General features: G+C 42.5%; 1 protein-coding gene across 1 annotated transcript in view; it reads left to right on the forward strand.

The window, feature by feature from the left end:
• Hsf2bp (heat shock transcription factor 2 binding protein) overlaps positions 1-18,162 on the forward strand; it is an 83,464-nt gene extending 65,302 nt beyond the window's left edge. The window contains exon 8 of the mRNA XM_055607016.1: positions 17,421-18,162. Within this exon, the coding sequence (XP_055462991.1) occupies positions 17,421-17,629 (209 nt within the window). The 3' untranslated portion in view covers positions 17,630-18,162. The remainder of the gene's footprint in view (positions 1-17,420) is intronic.
• The last annotated feature ends 776 nt before the right edge of the window (positions 18,163-18,938 follow it).

Here is an 18,938-nt window from a genome sequence, read left to right on the forward strand (position 1 = left end):
CTACAGGAAAATGAAAGTTGGTACTGGAGGTGGAACCTTTGAATGATAAACCTGACCTGTGCGTCTTAGTCTTTGGAAGTAGTGTGCAGAAGGGGTGAAGACATTCAGAGATGAGGCTATAGTGGCAGTAGGACGCTGCAGGCAGAGATCAGAGGACCAGCATATCCACAAGGATACTGAGCTGTAGAGCCTTGAGCTCTCAGGCTTCCAAGAGTGAAGACTGTTGGGGATTGGACTCGACACCATTTATCTTCCTGGTGGTATGGAACTTGTCTATGCTTTGTCCATGCCCTAAGACTTAGGGTAAGCTGAGTTTACAGGTGACAGATTAATTAATTTGCTGAAGTTTCAAAGCAGCCAGCCTGTGGCCAGAGTTTTGCTGTCTTCTTTTAGCCAGATTTTAGCCAAAGAATTAGGAATAAAAGAGAGAGGGAAAATTTCAGAAGCATTTGGCCAGAAAAGCAAATTTAAAGTTGGGGCCAAAGTTAGTAAGAGTATTGTTCAAGAGATTATTGCCCTTCAAAAAGTTCTTTTTCACAGAAACAATAGAAATGATGACTTGAGGGTGTCTCAGGAGTCAGCTTGCTCCCGACTGTGGTAGGCTTAAAGGCATGAATTCATTTGAGATTTTCCCTCCAGAAGACAGTGCCTCTGAGATGCCCTTCTGGAGTATCATCACCTAACAAAGTGTTCCCTGTCAGCCATCCAGGCTCTCAGAGGCTGCTACAACTGTAGTTCAAAAGGGCATGCTTACTCCTTGAGCCAGTGGCAGACCTTGATGCTATCCACATGATGCTAACTTTTCAAGCATGCAGAATGCAAGAGTTATAGTCTCATGGAGGGTCACCTGATTCAAAGAAAAACCTGAGAGTCCAGGCAATATGTAGCACAGTTGGAATCCTCGCAGGAAGCTTATGAGAGGATGGGGTGAATGTGAACATGAAATGGAGACCTTAAGAAATTGGAGATGCCAGGGAGTCATGTGTGAAGGAAAGCTTCAAGTAATGAGACGAGCCAGCTCTTGGGAGAGACTATGTAGGCTATGAATGGCAAGGACATAGGAGTGTGGTTCCCCAAGATTTCTGAGGCCCACATTCCATCATCACTTGCTCTAGATGATAGATAGGGAAGCTATAGGACTTAACATTTGCCTTTCTGATTTTAGTCCTTGGTAGGCCCTTCTTTTCCATACATTCTTTTTCCTCATCTGGAATAGGGAGGTTCATTTGGTTCTTTGCATCTTGGAAGTGTGCTGAGAGTTCATCTTGAGTCTCAGAGGATGTTGAACTTTGCCTTCTGAACAGTAGTACTAGAATTGTTAAGAGCATGGTGCTTCTTAGAGATGGACTGAAGGTGTTTTGTGTTGTGATGGATATGGGCTTTTGGGTGCAGGGGCAGAATCATAACATATGAAGAGCCCAGATGGTAAAAGAACAGGGCCTGGTTTGTGGCCTGTTTTAGGAGTTTCTAGAAGCTTCAAGAGGTGGAGCCCAGCAGGAGTTATAATTTACTGTCTGCTTGTTAACCCTCATTAAAGCATCTTACCATTTTTACCTGATATCTATCTACTGGCATTTCCAAAGTTTATTCATATTATAATATGGGTCAGTGCTTTATTCCTTTTTATGGCTATATAATGTCTACAGTATGGATTTCCAGCATTTATCCATTCATTATCTGATGGGGACTTGGGTCATTTGCTGTGAGGCATGCTGCCCAGAGTGTGCCCACACAAGTTTTTGTGTTATCTAGTCATTCTTTCAGAGTGGGCCTTCAGGCTGTGAAGTCAAGTCTCCCTCACTTGAGCATGACTAGAGCTTCCCTTCATATTAAAAGCTTGTTCCCCTGGAGACAGGTCTCTAGAACTGACAGTTCTCTTTTGTTCAAAGCGTGGGAAGTGCAGCATCGCTTCCTCTGAGATGGCACCTTCACTACTTAGGGGTCGTTCTCTCTCGTATTCAGCCTAGACTCCTGGAGCTTGGACACGTTATATGTCACATGTGCATTTCATTGGGTTTTCTGGCAGCCTGTCTGTTGCCTGATCAGGTACATGTTCTGGCAGTGCTTCTCAGCTGCCTGAGCCCTCCTAGTTTTCTTCTCTTAGACTACAGCATGTGAACATTTTGTCTCACCAGTTTTCTTTGTGTTTTCACATCGTCTTTCTCTTGCTAACTCACATTGACTCATTTCCATTCCCTGCACCCCCACGATTCATTTGTTTTTCCATGTGTGTATGCACAGGCACACAATGCCACCTGCGGACGTGAGCTACCACATCCAGCTTTTTGTGCGGGACTGGGGTCAGACGTGGACTGCCAGGCTTGTGTGCGGGCCTGGGGTCAGACATGGACTGCCAGGCTTGCCTGACCGGCATTTTACCCACTGAGTCGTCTCCTTGGCCGCTGATTCTTCTTGATCTGCTTCCTTCAGTCCCTGTCTACCCACACCTTTATTTCAGTTACTCAATTCTCATTTCCAGCTTCTCACTTTGTTAATCTGTATTCCTTCTATTTATTTGCTGAAATCGTTTTTAAAACCTTACACCTTTGTTCATTGAGGAACTTTTCATGGTGGCTGCTTTAAAACTACTGAATTGGCCTGTCACTACACTGAAATACCTGAGGCAGGCTAATTTGTAAAGAAAAAGAATGCTTATTTTGGTTCATGGGGTTGAGGTTCAATGTCCTAACAGCTCCGTTCATATTCTGGTGAGGGACTCCTGAGCTGCATCACGTTGTGGTGGAGAACTCAGGTCTATGTGTATCTTTATCTCTTCTTAAGAAACTACCAGGGTTCGGTCACGGGACTCCCTAATGACTGAACCACTTTCCAAAGGCCTTACCCCTAAAGCCATCAATAGATTATCTATACTTTAACACTAACTTATGACTGGCATTTAGATTCTCACATGGGTTCTGGGAGAGGGGGAAAGGCCTATTTAGATCCTTGTGAAATAATCCTAACATCAGTGTCCTTTCCGTATGAATGACAGGTGGTGATCCTGTATCATTCACATTGCCTCACCTGTCTCTAAGCCTCTCCTTAACATGCCGAGTGTAAGTGAGGGTGTAGTGAGACCACCAATAGGTAGACCGCTCTACCTAGACCACTCCATAGGTAGAAAGAAAGGTTTATTGCAAAAATCAAACTTCCAGAGCTATCTCAGAATGGGAGGAGAACAGCAAAAAACTGGGAGAATCCTTACCAGTTTTAAAGGGACAGGTAGCAGTTGGGGGAGGTGTGTGAGCCAGAACATCCTGGGAGTTAGAGTAAGGGGAGGTGTGGTGTGGATCGGAACATTCTGGAAGCTAGTGTGGGGACTTTAATCTGTTACAAGCTTGTTTGAGTTAACCAGGAACTAGATGCCCCTGCCAGAGGCAGTTGGCTGCCAGGGGCAGGTAAGGGAAGTGGTAGCTTTTCCCAACAAACAGAAACCCATTTACAAGGTTTCTGAGGAATGTTGAGTTCAGGCTTTTGTTTACCCACTAGCAGTTCTTCTGTTTACCTGGTCAGAGTCCAGCCTGAGCTAAGCCCAGACTGTCTTTCAGGACACTGTCAGCAGCACTGCCATTTGGGGGTTTGCTAACACCTAGTTATTTTGTTTATTCTGTAATTTCTTTATATTTGTGTTACAGTGGCCTTATCCACACACAGGATTCTTTTTACTTACAGGGTAAATGGGCTTTACTGTGAGTATTGCACATACAGTAGGTATTCTGAGCACTGGCAAGACAGCTGAAGCCCTGCCCTCAGGAAGCTTTCAGTCTGGTAGGAAAAGACAGAAGATCCTTTTGTAGAAGAAGTGATGTGCACTGAATATGAATGTCCCGATGGTCCTTGGCTGCTGGTGCTATTTTAAGAGGGTCTGGGGATTTGTGTGGAGAGAGAGAGGCCTAGCTGACAGAAGTAGGTCACAAAGGCAATTCCTTGGGAGTGCTTTGTCCCTGGCCTCTTCCTCCTTCTCTGTTCCCTATCGACCATGAGGTTAAAAAGCCCTTCCACCACATGATCCCATCAACATGATGCTCTGCCCAAGCACATGAAGCGATGCAACTATGGACTGCACTTTCCAAAACCACAAGTCAAAATGAATCTTTTTTCAATTTGTTTCTCTTAGATATTTGTCACAGAGATGAGAAAAGTCATATAATGAGTTTAGAGAATGAAGACAAATTGGTTGGTGACTGAGTAAGGAGGTGATGTGAAATTTGATTCATTCTTGGAGTTTTCATCTCTTTTTAAATCCATCTGTTTTCAACCTTTTCTATTAGAATCTGCCATGATCTGAATTGTGTTCTACATAGTTTATAAACTGAAGCCCTGGTCTGAGGAGGTCACTGAACTTGGAAACTGGGTCTTTCAGCGGGAACTTAGGTAATGAGTTCACTGAGGTAGTCCTCTGTGAAGCCTGACTGCTGTCCTTATAAGAAGAGAACAGACAGACACACAGAGGGATGGCTGTGTGAGGACATGGGGAAGATGTTGGCTGCACGCTAAGGCGAGGCCTGAGGAACAGCCAGCTGCTGGCACCTGACTCTCTGACTTCAGCCTCTAGGACTTTGATGAATAACTTTCTGTTGTTTACACCCTTCTCTGTGGTGTTGCTATGGCAACCAGAGCTGCCCTGAGCATATTAATCAGCTGTGTAAATTCCCAGCATGTGTCTGCATCTGTTTCTAATGCTTGATCTCTCTTCACATCTCCTCCTCTTCTTTTTAAAGATCTGGGTTTTTTTTTTTTTCTGTTATATTTGTTATATTTTATGTATGCCTGTGCACCTCCTGCACACAGTGTCTACTCTGGAGGCCAGAGAAGGCATCTGATTCTCTGGAACTGGAGATGTATGTGGTTGTGAGCTGCCATGTGAGTGTCAGGAACTGAACCCAGGTACTCTGCAAGAGCTTAACGGCTGAGCCGTATCGCCAGCCCCATGTTTTTCTTCTTAATATGCCATGTTAACTTATAGTTGAAAACGTTATTTGAGACCAGCAGAGGATTGCACTGGGAACAGGTGTGCCCTAGTAAACTATGGCATATTAAAGAACTTGAGGTAAGGGGAAGTTTTCAAAAGTAAAGTGAAGGTTATGTAAGATCTTGTGAAACAATACCTCTTGTCTACAAGGATCAATAAAGTGACGACAATCCAAGGTTCAGCATTCTGCTGGCAGGCTGACCCTGTAGAAGTACAGGGCAAGGCTACAGTGACCTCATTGCAAAACTGGTCCCTGCAGCCTGTTGTGAATAGCTCTTGATATTAGGCATACCGTCATGAGAACCTCTCCTTCATACCATTCTAGCTTCTTTGATTAATTGTGTTTGGGATTGGCAGCTCAACACAGTACTCTATTTTGATTCTGACAGCTTTTGTATTGGGTAACAGGAACTGAGGGAAATAGGCCTTTACACTGAGATTTTTCTGTTAATCTAGGTGGGATTTGGGTTGTGCCTAGTGTTGGGGCTCTTGTTTTTTCTCCCCTGTTGCCTTTTGGGTTTCATGGGACTTCTTCCTGAGATGAGATATATATGTTTTGGTGTTCTCTGAGCCGTAGACCCCATTACAGTTGCTAGGCGTGTGAAGTATGGTGTGGGAGAGGAGCAGAAATGTTCTGTCAAAAGACAAAATCTCAGTCTTAGTGGCATGTGTCTCTGGGCTGTAACTGTCACTAACATTTCTCCTCTAGGTAAGTCAGGCTGTCCTTTCCTCAGGTGTGATCAGACCCTGGAATACTTTTCCTAAGGACCAGTTTTGCTAGGTAGAGCACCCAGGGTAAGCTGCATGGTGGGGCCTTCCTTTCTCCCTGCCACAGCTTCTAGATTACCATGAGAACCTGGTGAGATCCCTAAGGCAAACCCAGTCCTAAGATCATGACCCCCAGGAGGTCCCCATGGACCCAAGTGTTTCTTTTTCCGGGAAGTACATGTCATGGGCTCCAGGTTTCACAGTGATGGGTACACTGAATTCCAGCCTATCATGACTGAAAGACCACTGATTTTCTTGTGAGGATAGAGAGATAGCTTGCAGGTGCTGTGCATGTCACTGATGAACTGCTCAGCTGGACTTTGGAAGACAGGCATTTGAAACAGGGTAAAAGTGTGCTGGGTGAAAAGACGGAGGCTTTGGAGACATCAAGGGCAAGCCAGTGTTCCTAGTGTTCAGAAAGGACAGCACACAGCGTGAGGAAGCCATGGGGTAGCAGGAAAGCTGGTTGGGCAAGGCTTCTTCTGCCATACGCAGGCTGTGCTTTTGTCTCAAGTGTGAAGCAGAGAGGAGTGCATTCTGATTTTCATTTAGAGAGTATCATTCTTGCCACAGGAAGATATGGGAGTGGAAGTGTTAAATGAGAAGGCCTCTGCAGCTCACTGAGGGAAGGAGCTTCATCTGGGGTGTAGTCATTGTGGGCTTAGGGTGTGCTGGAAGGAAGAGCAGGCCAGGCAAGATTTCTGATGGGTGAGAGAGTCGTACCCACATCTCTGTGTTTGGGTGTCTGGGGAGGGGCATGGGAACTGTGACTTGGACTTTGATGCTGTGCCAGCAGATGTGGCATCAGACACCGAAGGTAAGCTTTGTAGCCAGTTTGTCAGTAGGAAATCCAGAACTCATAGAGAGGAGAATTAGAGAAACAAAGATGAGCCTCACTGGTGAGCACATGGGATTTGAAGACATGCCATGCGTGAGGTCACCTGAGGAGAAAAGGGGGGAGAAGGATGTCAGGACAGACGCAAGTGCATGGAAGAGGACCATTGAAGAAGATACCATGGAACAGGTCTTCAGAGATTGGTGGGGCAGGGGGTGAGGGGTTATCTGTGTTAGAGCACTAACAATGCTGAGCAGTAACAATGGAGAGGTCAATGGTGACCTTGAGAGGTGCCACCTCAGGAACTGATGAGATGAGTGTGACTGCAAGCTAAAGGAACATTGTCAGGTAAAGCAGGAATGTTAGCAACTGCAGCCAATCCCTAGAGTCTTCTGGAGGGAAGCAAAAGGCAGGCATGGTCTGGACATGAACTGGGGCTATAGAGGATGGTTCCATTCCCCATGTTCTCTGAAGTTTGGAAGCACAAGGCCCAGGCTGCTGCTAGAACAGACTACATTCTCAGGTGTTCCTTGGAAGTGGCCAGTGACTCCAGAGGAAGATACCCGACTGTACGGGTGTGCCCGAGAGCTTGGCCATTGTCTGGAAATCCTAGTGGGAACAAGTTACGATGCAGTTGAAACAAATGCCTTGTATAGGTGAGAGGGAAGGCCTGCTGGATTGTTTAGAATAGTTTCAATCATTAAACACATTGGATGGTTGAAAAAGAATTGTAAACTATTACTAATGTGTGGACAGAGATGATTTTTTTTTTTTTTTTTTTGGTGATTGTGAAGAATTTTTATTACACATTCATTGCATATTCTCAATTAAGTTATATTACATGTGATTTGGAATATGAAATCTAATATACAGAATATATGCATAGAAATAGGATTCTCATTAAAGTAATTCATGTTTTATTTAAAAGCTTTGTACAAATTCATTTATTATTTCCGTATTAGAGCCCTGCTGATCCCTCTCAAATGCCTTGTGGACACTGCTTCTTGCTTTTTCTGCGTATTGTAACTAATCAACTCAGCTTTCCCCATGACAGCCTTCCTAAGAAACATTTGTCAGCATTGCTTGTTGACTCCTGGTAACAAAGGAAAAGAGTCTTCTATCATCCTGCCATCCCAGGACAGTCAAAGCTTGGTTCAGATTAACACTCATTTTTTTGTATTATCATTGCTGCTATTATTCAGATCTGAGTCTTAAATTGTTTCCTTTCCTCCCAGTTTCTTATTTTGGCTAATAATTTTCTCATTTTGTATAATATTCTATTCTTCTTCTTATTATTATTGTGTGTGGTTATATGTACATACATCTGTATGTGTGGAGGATAGGTATCAACCTTAAATTGAGACAGGGTTTCTCTCTGGAACCAGAAGCTCACCAATTAGGCTAGGCAGGCTGGATACCCAGCAAGCCCCGGAGGATGATCTGTCTCTGCCTCTCTAGTCCTGGGAATACCGGTATGTGCTATTAGGCCTGGCTCACGCAGTCTGGTTTCCTACATGTTTATTATCGATCTAACCTTATATTCTCCCCTTATTCGAGTCTCCTCTGAAGATGCTTCTTTATCCCCAGTGTGTCCATAGTTTCCTGTTCCCACCGCAGCCCTCTCTCCTCCCCTCCCCCCTTCCCCCTCCCCCGTCTCAGCTGCTTCTGTGCCAAGGGTTCTCCTCCTCATCCTGTCTGCTTCTCCTTGCTTTGTTGGCTTGTCTTGGAGAATGAGTGTGTGGAAGAGCAGAGGAGATCCTTTGTATCTGAGATGTTTTTGTTTTCCTTTCACCTATCTGTGGGCATAGATTCTAGGATGAAGACATTTCATTCTGTTCTAACATCCAGTGCTACAGAGAAGTTTTGGCTTTTTTGTTTTTGTTGCTTTGTTTTTCTGAGACAGGTCTGTCTATGGAGTCTTTGTACCTGATTTGTTTTTAGATACTTGTACAATCTTCTCTATTTATTATTGTTATTTTTTATATTTTTTAAGCTAGTAAGAAAGTTATGGCTTTCATTATGACATCTTCATACACTGTGCTGTTGTACTTTTTCCAATTTATCTCATCCTCTGTGTTTCATTTTCTGAACTCCTATATTTTGTGCATCTTTTATCAATTTGTCTGAAAAATTAAAACTCTTTCAGTTTGCAAATGCATACCCTTCATTTCTAAGAGGCTTCTCTCAGTTACCGAATCACTGCACAGTGGTGATGTCTTTGCTAACTGGTTTTCTCACTGTGGTAACTGTTCTTTGGAGCTTGGACTCCCTGTCCCCATCTTTGTCCATCTGTCTGTTAGCACTGCTTATGAGTGTTCTTCAACTCCATTTTCCATACTTCCTGTTGAAGTTTTTATTTCTGTGATCATGCTTTAATTTCTAAAGTTTCTGGTTTGGGAGCATCTATCTCAGTGGATGGTAGGACTTTGTCTCTTCAAGAGAGGCGTTGGAATAATTTAGAAAAGATTCTTCTTACAGCAGCTCTCTCCTTTGCCCTCCAGTTGTCCAGGAAGGGCAGGACTGGGGAGCTGACTCAGGGTCTAATAGCCACTGCTGTTTATTTTATAAAATAAGGATGATTCATGTTGTAATCTATATAAAGTAGCATCCTTGGATTGTCTGCTTCTGGATTCTGAAACCCTCCTCACTTATTTCCAGGTCAATCCCTTGGTAATCCCTTGCTGCCTTAAGAACTGTGAATCTAGATTCTGTCAGTGGAGCCAGAGACCTTGACTGTCTTTTTAAACAGGCCATGTCTTACCTTTCCAATAAGCTCAAGAATGGCTTGTTAGTTTTTTTTTTTAAAGTTATTTGTTTATTTCTTTGTTTATTTTACACGCATGAGTGTTTGCTGCATACATGTCTATGCACTATATGTATGCCTGGTGCCTGTAGAGGCTGGAAGAGTGTATTGGAGCCCCTGAAACTGGAGTTATAGACATTGTTAGCCACCATATGGGTGCTGGGAATTGAACCCAGGTCATCTAGAAGAGCAACTAGTGTTCTTAACTGCTGAGCTAACTCTTTAGCCCTTGGTTTGTTGACTTTTACAAAAATAATTATGGGGATTTTGGTTGGAATTACATTGAGTATGAGTATGTAGGTAAAATTGAAGAAGTTTGACATGGTAAGCGTCTTGAGACATCTTGTCCATAAATGTTCTTTGTTTGTTTTGTTTTTAAATGTATTTCTAGTGCATTTTAATGTGACTTGGTATTTTGCCTACATGTATATTTTTGTGAGGGGGTCAGATCTTGGAGTTACAGACAATTGTGAACTGCCATGTGAGTGTTGGGAATTGAACGGGGATCCTCTGGAAGAGCAGTCAGTGCCTTCCATAAATGTTCTTATGGCCTAGATCTTAGTTGTGCTGGAGGCTTGGTCCTTAGTAGATGGTACCATGAAATGAAGGAAACTTAAGAGATGGGCACTAGTTGAACGAAGTGGGTCACTTCAGGGAGCTTGAGTTTTGAAGGGGACTGTAGAACTTTAGTCCTTTCTTCCTCCCTTCATTTTCTGTTCAGTGTGAGGTAAGCTGCTTTTCCTACCATGCACTTTTACTGTGAAGTTCGGTCTCATTATAGGTCTTGAAGCAACCAGACAAAGCAGCCAATGAGCCTTGTGTGAGTTGCTGTTGAGTAGAAAGCTAGTTTCAACATAGGGCATGTCTTCATTTCATAATCTCCAGTCCTTACCCTAGTGTCATATGGGTTTTACCTTTTCAAGCTTCCAAACATTCTATACAACTTTGTGCTCATAACTTTTTTGTCATCATTAATGGTCTCTAAAAAAATTGGCTTGCAATTTTTTTGTCAATGTGTAGATAAAACTAATTTTTATGTGCTGACCTTGTAATCCTGAAACCTTGTAAAACTCAGTTCCAGTGGCTTTTTGCATATTATTTGAGAAGTTCTATGCAGGTAATCATACCATGTAGGAACAAAGACAGTTTTAGTTCTTCCTTTCAATCTGTATGTCTCTGTATTGCAGGGACTAAAGTCTCAGATATGATTTGGATGGAAGTTGTAAGGATGGTGTCCTGTGTCTTAGAGAAGCATTTGTTCCACCAATATCTGTGATATTGGCCTCCTGGTGTTTGTAGATGCCCTCATATGGTTCAGAGTATTTCATTCTGTTCTTCATTTGCCAAGAGTTTTTATAATATACACAAATATTATATTTACCAAAGGACTTGTCAGCGTCTAGGTGAAAATCTAATATTCCTTAACCTGTGTTATGATGAGAAATATTGGCATAATCTACTCATTTCGTCTTCCCAGAGTATGAATGCATATTAATTTTAAAGTATTGTCTTTATATATTCCTGGATCTGATTTGCTAATATTTTGTTCATGATTTTCACAAAAGATATGGCTCTGTTATTATAAGATGTTTGTGTGGTTTCGGCATCAGGATAATTCTGGCCTCATTTTAGAAAATTGAGATTTGTTCCTTCCATTTTCTGAAAGTCTTTTTTAAAATGTGTGTGTGTGGTGGGAGTTTGTGTGCGTGAGTGCAATATCTACAAAGGCCAGGGGGGTGTTGGATCTTCTGGAATGTAGTTACAGGTGGTTGAGAACCACATGATGTGGGTACTGAGAACAGAACTTGACTCCTAGAAAAGCATCAAACACTATTAAGTGCTAAGCCATCTCTCCAGCTCCATCTGCTTTCTAGAAATCTTCTGTAGAATTACTATTTCTTCTTTTAAAATGTGTGATAGAACTTATAAATGAGACGTCTGGGTTTTTATTCATTGTTTAAACATTTTAAACTTCAAATTCAATTTCCTTAGTAGATGTAGGACTAATTTAGGTTATTCAACCTAAAGAAAAAATTACTGAACTTTGAAAGTGCATTCATTCAAGTTTTAAAATTATGGACATAAAATTGTTAATGTCTCTTTTTGTTCTTTTACCATCTGTAGGATGTGTAGTTGAGGCCACTCTCTTATTCTTGATACATCTTATTTCTGACCTCTCCCCTTTCCCACTAGTCTTGACTAGATTTCACTAGTCTTAGGAATTATTTTTAAAAGGGCCATACTTTGCTTTTATCGATTTTTTCCTCCTGAATTTTACTTATTTATATTTTTGTTGTTCATTTGGTGGCTTTTGAGGTAAGAAATCCATTGTGTATTGCTGCTATTAATTTAATGGTAGGGTCTAATAATGTTTATTATTAGCCCTATAGTTATTACAGCAGTATTTTCTAACCCACTATCATAATCAGTAAAAACACAGACACTTGTTAGATTTTAGATTTTCCTTATTTCTCCTTGGGCTGAACACATAAATCCACCTATGCTATCCCAATATCTCCCAACCCCCATCCCATGCCATCTGCTTTAACCGTTCCTACTCACCCAATATCCCAAGATAGTTGCTTATGTTTTTCATCTGGACAGTTCCTTTGCATGCCATTCCCAGAGTCCTTCTCCCTTCCTTCCATGCTAACCCACCCTGGCTCCCTTCTTCCTTCTCTACTGTCTCCTTCCCAAGATCTTCCCTGTCCTCAAAGCCCTCGAACCTTAGCCACACCTACCCCATTTGCCCTGGCTATGTATGTTGGCTTTTTATTGTTCAAACAGGAATACGTTTTTAGACAAGGTTATAAACATTATTTTGGGGTATGTGAGTGTCTGCTTGTTTGGGCAGCAACCAGGTCTTGGGGGCCAATAGTTAGCATTAGAATATATAACACCAGTCCAACCCCCAACAGTGTCTATCTCAGGCTGTCCTAGAATTCAAGGCCCAGCTTCGCCTGGAACTCACTGTGGTCCTCTGCCTTAGCACTACAGTTGCAGGCACTGAGCTACCATGCCCAGCATTATAGTCTCAACTGTACTGATGTCTGCACATATCTTTATTATTTTTCCTTTTGCATGTTTTGGTTTAGCTTTTTTCCCCTCTATTTTTAAAGTTTAAATCAAAGATAATTAGAAATCATTCTATTTTTGATGCTTATTCTTGAAAGTGTAGTGTTTGGAAAATTTCAAGGCTGTCTTTATGTTCTTGGTTATAAAACTCTATTTTCAGCTTTTTTGCCTATGATCACAAAATATACTTAGAAGGTAAATAATAATAATAATAATGTTATTATTATTATTATTATTATTATTATTATTTTGAGATTTGTTCTGTGGCCTTGAACAGTTTCTATTTCTGCTGTTCCACAGGCCCTAAGGAAGAATCTCTTATGCTAATTTTGGGTGTTGTGTCATCTAAATGGCCAGGAAGTTAGGAAGGTAGCATTGTTTAGAAATTCTATCTCTTGCCAGGCATGCCTTTAGTCCCAGCGCTCAGGAGCCAGAGGCAGGAGGATCTCTGTGAGTTCGAGGCCAGCCTGGTCTACGAAATGAGTTCCATGGCAGCCAGGGCTTTCTATCTCATTTTTCATTTTTTTTCATCTTTAAAAAAATTAGTGATATGAATAGTGTTAAAGTTCCCAGCTCTGATTGTGAATGTTGATTTTCCCTGGGCACTCTGCCCTACTGCCTTATCTCTGGACACTCTGTTGTTAAGTACTATATATTTAATACTGTTTTATCTCTGGGTGCATTGATCTCTTAATTATTCAGTGTCCCTCTTCATTCCTGACACTTATTGTTCTGATAAATACAAATAAGAGACTATGATAGTAGCATAGGCACCATTGCATTCTTAGTGTTTATACGACATAATTTTGTTACTTAAACATTTTATACTGTTTTTTTGTTTTTTGTTTTTTTTGAGACAGGCTCACATCCTGTACCCAAGCTGGGCTAGGATTTGTGTCAGTCCTGCCTCAGGCTTCTCAGAGCTGTTTTTTTTACAGGTGAGGCTCCAGCTCTGTTGGCTCCTATATTCATCTCTAGAAAGCATCTAGAGACTTGCAGAAAACACATGCAGAGTGTTTTCTGTCTCTTGTGCTCATGCAGTTAAAAAAAAAAGTCTTTATTTCTGTGTGTGTGTGTGTGTGTGTGTGTGTGTGTGTGTGTGTGTGTGCGCGTGCGCGCACACTTGCTTTTCTGTATGTGCAATGCCCATGGAGGCCATAAGAGGGCGTCTAGCCCCATATTGTTTCTCTTAATGTAACTATTTCTCAACAATTAAGAATACTTACTGCACTTGAAAAAACCTGAGGTCAGTTCCCACTACCCGTATCAGGTGGCTCACAACAGCCTTTAATGCTGCTCTAGGGGATCTGACACCTTTTCTGGCCTGTGTGGGCAGCTGCACGCACATATACATAAAAATAAAATCCTGCACACACACACGACTTTGTGCTCATAAACGTACTGTCCAATCTTAAAAGAGAGAGAGATCATTAAGAATTATTACAGAGGCAGGTGGATGTCTGTAAGTTCGAGGCCAGCATGGTCTATAAAGCAAGTCCAGGATAGCCAGGGCTCTGTTACACATAGATACCCTGTCTCAAAAAAGACAAAACAAAACAAAAGAATAATTACAAGAGATCACTATGGAAACACATACAGGAAGAAGGAACATTGGGCAGCTGATGACCGCTGGGGCAGAGCAGTCACTGTTCTTTAGATGTAGCCTCTGATAGGTGGCCATGCTCCAGGGCATGGATCCATCTCCGCACAAACTGCACAAAGCTCTTTTCTAGTGAGTTGAAAAAAGAGCACATGAAGTTGGAAGGAAAGGTAGTGATGGCAGGTTATGGGAGGAAGGGAAGGGGAGGGAGCTGAAGGTAGATTTGATCAAAACACGTCTATGAGAAATACATGAAGGGATCTCAAACCTATTTCTTTCCTCCTATTTGTCTGATATGGACTGTTTTAATATTCTATTTTATTTGTATTATTGGATTGTCACATTGAATTTGCTTTTGTTTTAGTATTTGCCTTAGAGTTTGTAATGTTTAACCAGAGTATACTTTTATGAGGCTGCAGAGATAACTCAGTGGTGAAGAGCACTTGCTCTTGCAGAGGGCCTAGCTTCAGTTCCCAGCACCCACACACGATGGCTCAAAATTATCTGTAACTCCAATTCTAGGGGATCCAGTGCCTTTTTACAGCTTCCACGGGTATTGCATCCATGTGGTACACATACATCTGTGCAGATGCGTACACACTTACACTGATTGTCACAGTAGTTAGTAGCTTTTTGTTTGTTTTGTTGTTGTTGTAGTTTTTGATTGAATATGGGGTATGGCATGTAATCCAACAGAGCAGGGTCAGACATTTCTATTTGGGGTCTCATAGTGAACATTTTGAATCTTGGGGGCCATGTGTGTCCCTTAAATGTGTTATTTTTGTGTACTTCTTTAAACAAATTTGAACCCAGGCTGAAGTGATGCTTTGTGGTTAAGAACATATGCTGCTCTTTGAGAGGAGTCACGTTTAATTTCTAGCACTCGTGTCAGGTGGCTCACAAACTCCTGTAACTCCAGATTTTAAGGGTATTCAATACCCTCTTCTAGCTTCCAAGGGCACCTGTGCTCACATGCACATACCCACAGACAGACACACATAACTAAATATAAAACACATCTTTAAAAATATTGAAACCAACATACTACATGGCAGGCTATGGAGTACCCCAGGCTTTGGAGCTTGGGCACCCCTTCTGAGGGGTGGCAGGGAGACAACCCCTGAGAACAAGGTGGGGAGACCTTGCATTTCCACTTGGGAATGCCATGCTTCCTGTTCTCGTGGGGTAGCAACTGGGAGCAGGGCTTTGGATTTGTTTTCAGGTTTGCTATATCTGCTAACTGGAGTCAGATTTCTCTAGCCCTTCCTTCAGCTCTGAGGAGGGCTGAATTGCTAGTCTGTAGCTTCGGCTGTTGACCTTCCCTGTCTTAGGGGCTCTCATTCTGTCCTTGGCCCTGGTGTAGTTACCAGGTATTTCTGGGGCTCTGGTGAATCATGGTAGAGGAGTATTCCATTGCTACTGTCTCCTTGTGCCTAGTGTGGGGCTTTCTCTTGTAATATTAGCCTTTTCCTTAGCAGTCACCCTACCCTGTATCTTCACAGCTCTTACCTCTCTTCTAGAATAGGAAGATTCCACTGGTCTGGGTTTAGGATGGCTCTATGTCCCTCCCTCAATGAAGAACAGGTTTTATTTTAGCCTTCCCAAACTACAATCCCCACTTTTGTTCTACAAGACAAGTCACTGGTCTAGGCTAAGGGAGTAGTGTTCAGCCCCACTGACTTTTTGAAAGATCCTCTTGAGTCAGCGTACCACTAAGAAAGAGGTGCTGGCTGTATGCATGACTGAGGACTGTTACAGTCCTCAGCCCGTAGTGTATCCACCAGAGAGGAGTGGTTAGGGTTTATCCTGGTTAAAGATTATAGCTTTGACTTAGGCTATTATTTTGGTCTATTTTTCAGTGGCTATTATAAGCAGGGTTACCAAGTTCTATACCTCCTGAGGGACATCCAAATGGAAAGTAATTAAGTATATTGTGGATCTTATGCCGTGTATGTGGTGGTTTGAATGAGAATGGCCTTCATAGGCTCATACTAGGAGGTGTGACCTTGTTGGAAGAGGTTCATCTATTTATTTATTTATTTATTTATTTATTTATTTATTTATTTATTTATTTATTTATTTATTTAGAAGTTTCTAAAGCTGATGCCAGGGCCAGTTTCTTGTTCTCTGCCTCCATCTTGTGAATAAGAAGCGAGCTCTCAGCTACTGCTCCAGCACCAGGCATGCCTGTCTGCTATGCTTCCCGCCATGGTGATCATGGACTAACGCTCTGAAACTATAGACAACCTTTCTCTTATAAGCAGCCTTGGTTATGGTGTCTCTTCACACTAATAGAATGGTAACAAAGACACTTTAATATTGTCCATCTCAAAGGCCCTGAGAAGACACTGTTTATGTTGTTGCAGAGGGATTTGCCACAGTTGGAGTGAACATGAGAGGTGGTACCTTCTCAAGCAATCATAGAAGCAGACAGTCCAGCAAAACATGGAAAAACCCATATCAGTCATCTCTGCATAACTGTGATTATTGTCTCAAAAGGAAGAAAGGGTTATTTGGCTCATGGTCTGAAATGTTTCAGCCTTCGGTCAGTTCGCCTTGTTGCTCTCCTGTGACAGCAGGATATGTCTGTTTACCACATAGCAGCTCAGAAGCAAGGAGACAAAGGACTAGTGTTCCAGTATCCCCTTCAAGAGCATATCCCTTGTGACTTAACTTTTTCCCATTAAGTACCATACCTTAAAGTGTTCACTACCTTCCAAGAACACCCTAGGCTAACAACTAAGTCTTTCACATGGGAACCTTAGAGGAAACATCCAACCTCTGATATTTCTAATTTAGTAAGTTTTGTTTTAAGATTTATTTTATTTTTGCACACCTTTATTAATTACAGCACTTGGAAGGAGGCAGAGGCAGGTAGATCTCTTTGAGTTTGAGGCCAGCCTGGTCTACAGAATGAGTTCCAGGACAGCCAGGGCTACACAGAGAGCCCTGTCTAAAAAAAAAAAAAAAGTTATTTTATGTGTAGTGATATTTTGCCTTTGTATGTATGTGTATGTATCACATATGTGCCTGGTGCCCATGGAGGTCAGAGAAAGGTATTAGATCCCTTGGAACTGGAGTTATGGATGGTTGTGAACCAATATGTTGGTTCTGGGAATCGAACCTGGGTGCTCTGAAAAGCAAGTGCCCTTAACTGCCGAGTTCTCTCTCTAGCCTCTGGTGTTGTAAATTATACAATCATGGCATTTGAAGAGGGCTGTTTACTAAAGGTGGTGGTCACTGTGTTCAGTCACAGGCATTACGAGGTAGGCTTCTGTTTCTGGGTCAGCCCACAGCTTTCTCATCTTAAAATCAAAGCTTCCTGAAAGAGGCTTTGATTTTAACCAGCCATATCTCCTCTCCCCAGACCCAGATGCAGAAGTGTGCTCTCATGCCTTGCGGCTCATCCAGTCTGTGGTTCTTGAACCAGAAGTCTTCTCCAAGATGGCCTCGGAGCTCCGGAGCTCTTTACCCCTGCAGCGCATCCTGGCCCTGTCCAAGAGCCGCAACTCTCACCTGAAGACTGCTGCCCAGGAGCTCCTGGAAGACCTCCGTCCCCTGGACTGTGGTGTTTAGGTGTGCTTGACCACCAGGGGCTTGGTGAAAATGCCAGTGGTCCTTCCTCTTCCCAGGCCCTCAACTTTGTGTTCAAAGCTAGATGTCACTGTAGGTCATGTGTTAGAGACTGCAGGCCTTGACTGACTATAGAGATGGACAGGATGGGTAAGCATCCTGCCTCTCCCTCCTGGGTGTGACACTTGATAGATAGCTGGTTAATCTTGCCAGAGCAGTGAACACAGCAGGTTACATTCTCCAGAAAGGTCCCCTCTGAACATCAGGGAACTCTTCCAGAGTTTTCTCAGAGTATCTTCTTGCTGCCCTGAGGCTGCCCACACTAGTTTTGTCACTCTAAAGATGGGAGTTTAGATCACCGTTTACCATGTGGTCATTGTTTCCCAAAAGCATTTGTGTGATAACCCATCCTCTTTCTCTGGTAACTATAACCCCACTACACAGGCTTACCTTCGTAATCCTTTGGTGAACCTATTCTTTCACATGGTTTTGGATATTTGAGCTCTGTTTTGGTGCTTCTTTTATTTTTTAATAAAGTTGAGTCAATATTAACTATCACATTCTGAAATATAATCTTGGGGTTAGGAAGTTCGTGTCCTTTGTACATTAATAATGTTATTTGCTTAGCAAAACAACTTTCTTTACTTTGTTCTGGCCCTTTGACTGTGAACTTAAGCAAGTATTCCCATACTTGCAAATGGCCTCAAGATGAGAAATATGAGATTAAATTCCATTAAGTGGTCCGTCTGCCTCTGCAATGTGTGTGTGTGTGTGTGTGTGTGTGTGCGTGCGTGTGTGTGCGTGTAGACTTCTGTTTTGTGCAGCCATCACACTACCTAGCTTATGTTCTAAGATACTGGCAGAGGACAAAAGAGAACATTGCACCTGTCACAGATAGTAAAACTTATGAGATAATTCCTGGACATCTTGAAAGGGAGGAAGTGAATCTGAGCATCCCGAGCCACTTCTCTGTGGTGTTGTGGGGTGACTGCTGCTACTATTACGTCGTCGTCATCGTCATCGTCTTCTTCTTCTTCTTCATCTTCAGAGAATAATGTATTTTATGTTGAATGAAGAACTCAGAGAAAGGCATGCCTACTTGGCTCTCACAAGGCAACCTCTTTGGGAGCACTAACTCAGCAGAGCTGGGGAGATGTAAAAGAGCTTAAGGTTCATGGCAGGGAGACAGATGCAGATCCCTCTGTGCTGGGTGGGTCTGTAGGTCCCAGTTAAGGGTGAATGAGTGCACACTCTAGCACGGCATCCCTTCTTCTTGCTTGCTGCTTATTTAATATCCTAGCAGAGGGAAGCT

This window comes from Psammomys obesus, unplaced genomic scaffold (genome assembly GCF_907164565.1).
Source record: "Psammomys obesus unplaced genomic scaffold, mPsaObe1.curated_primary_1811, whole genome shotgun sequence".
Taxonomy (NCBI): Eukaryota; Metazoa; Chordata; class Mammalia; order Rodentia; family Muridae; genus Psammomys; species Psammomys obesus.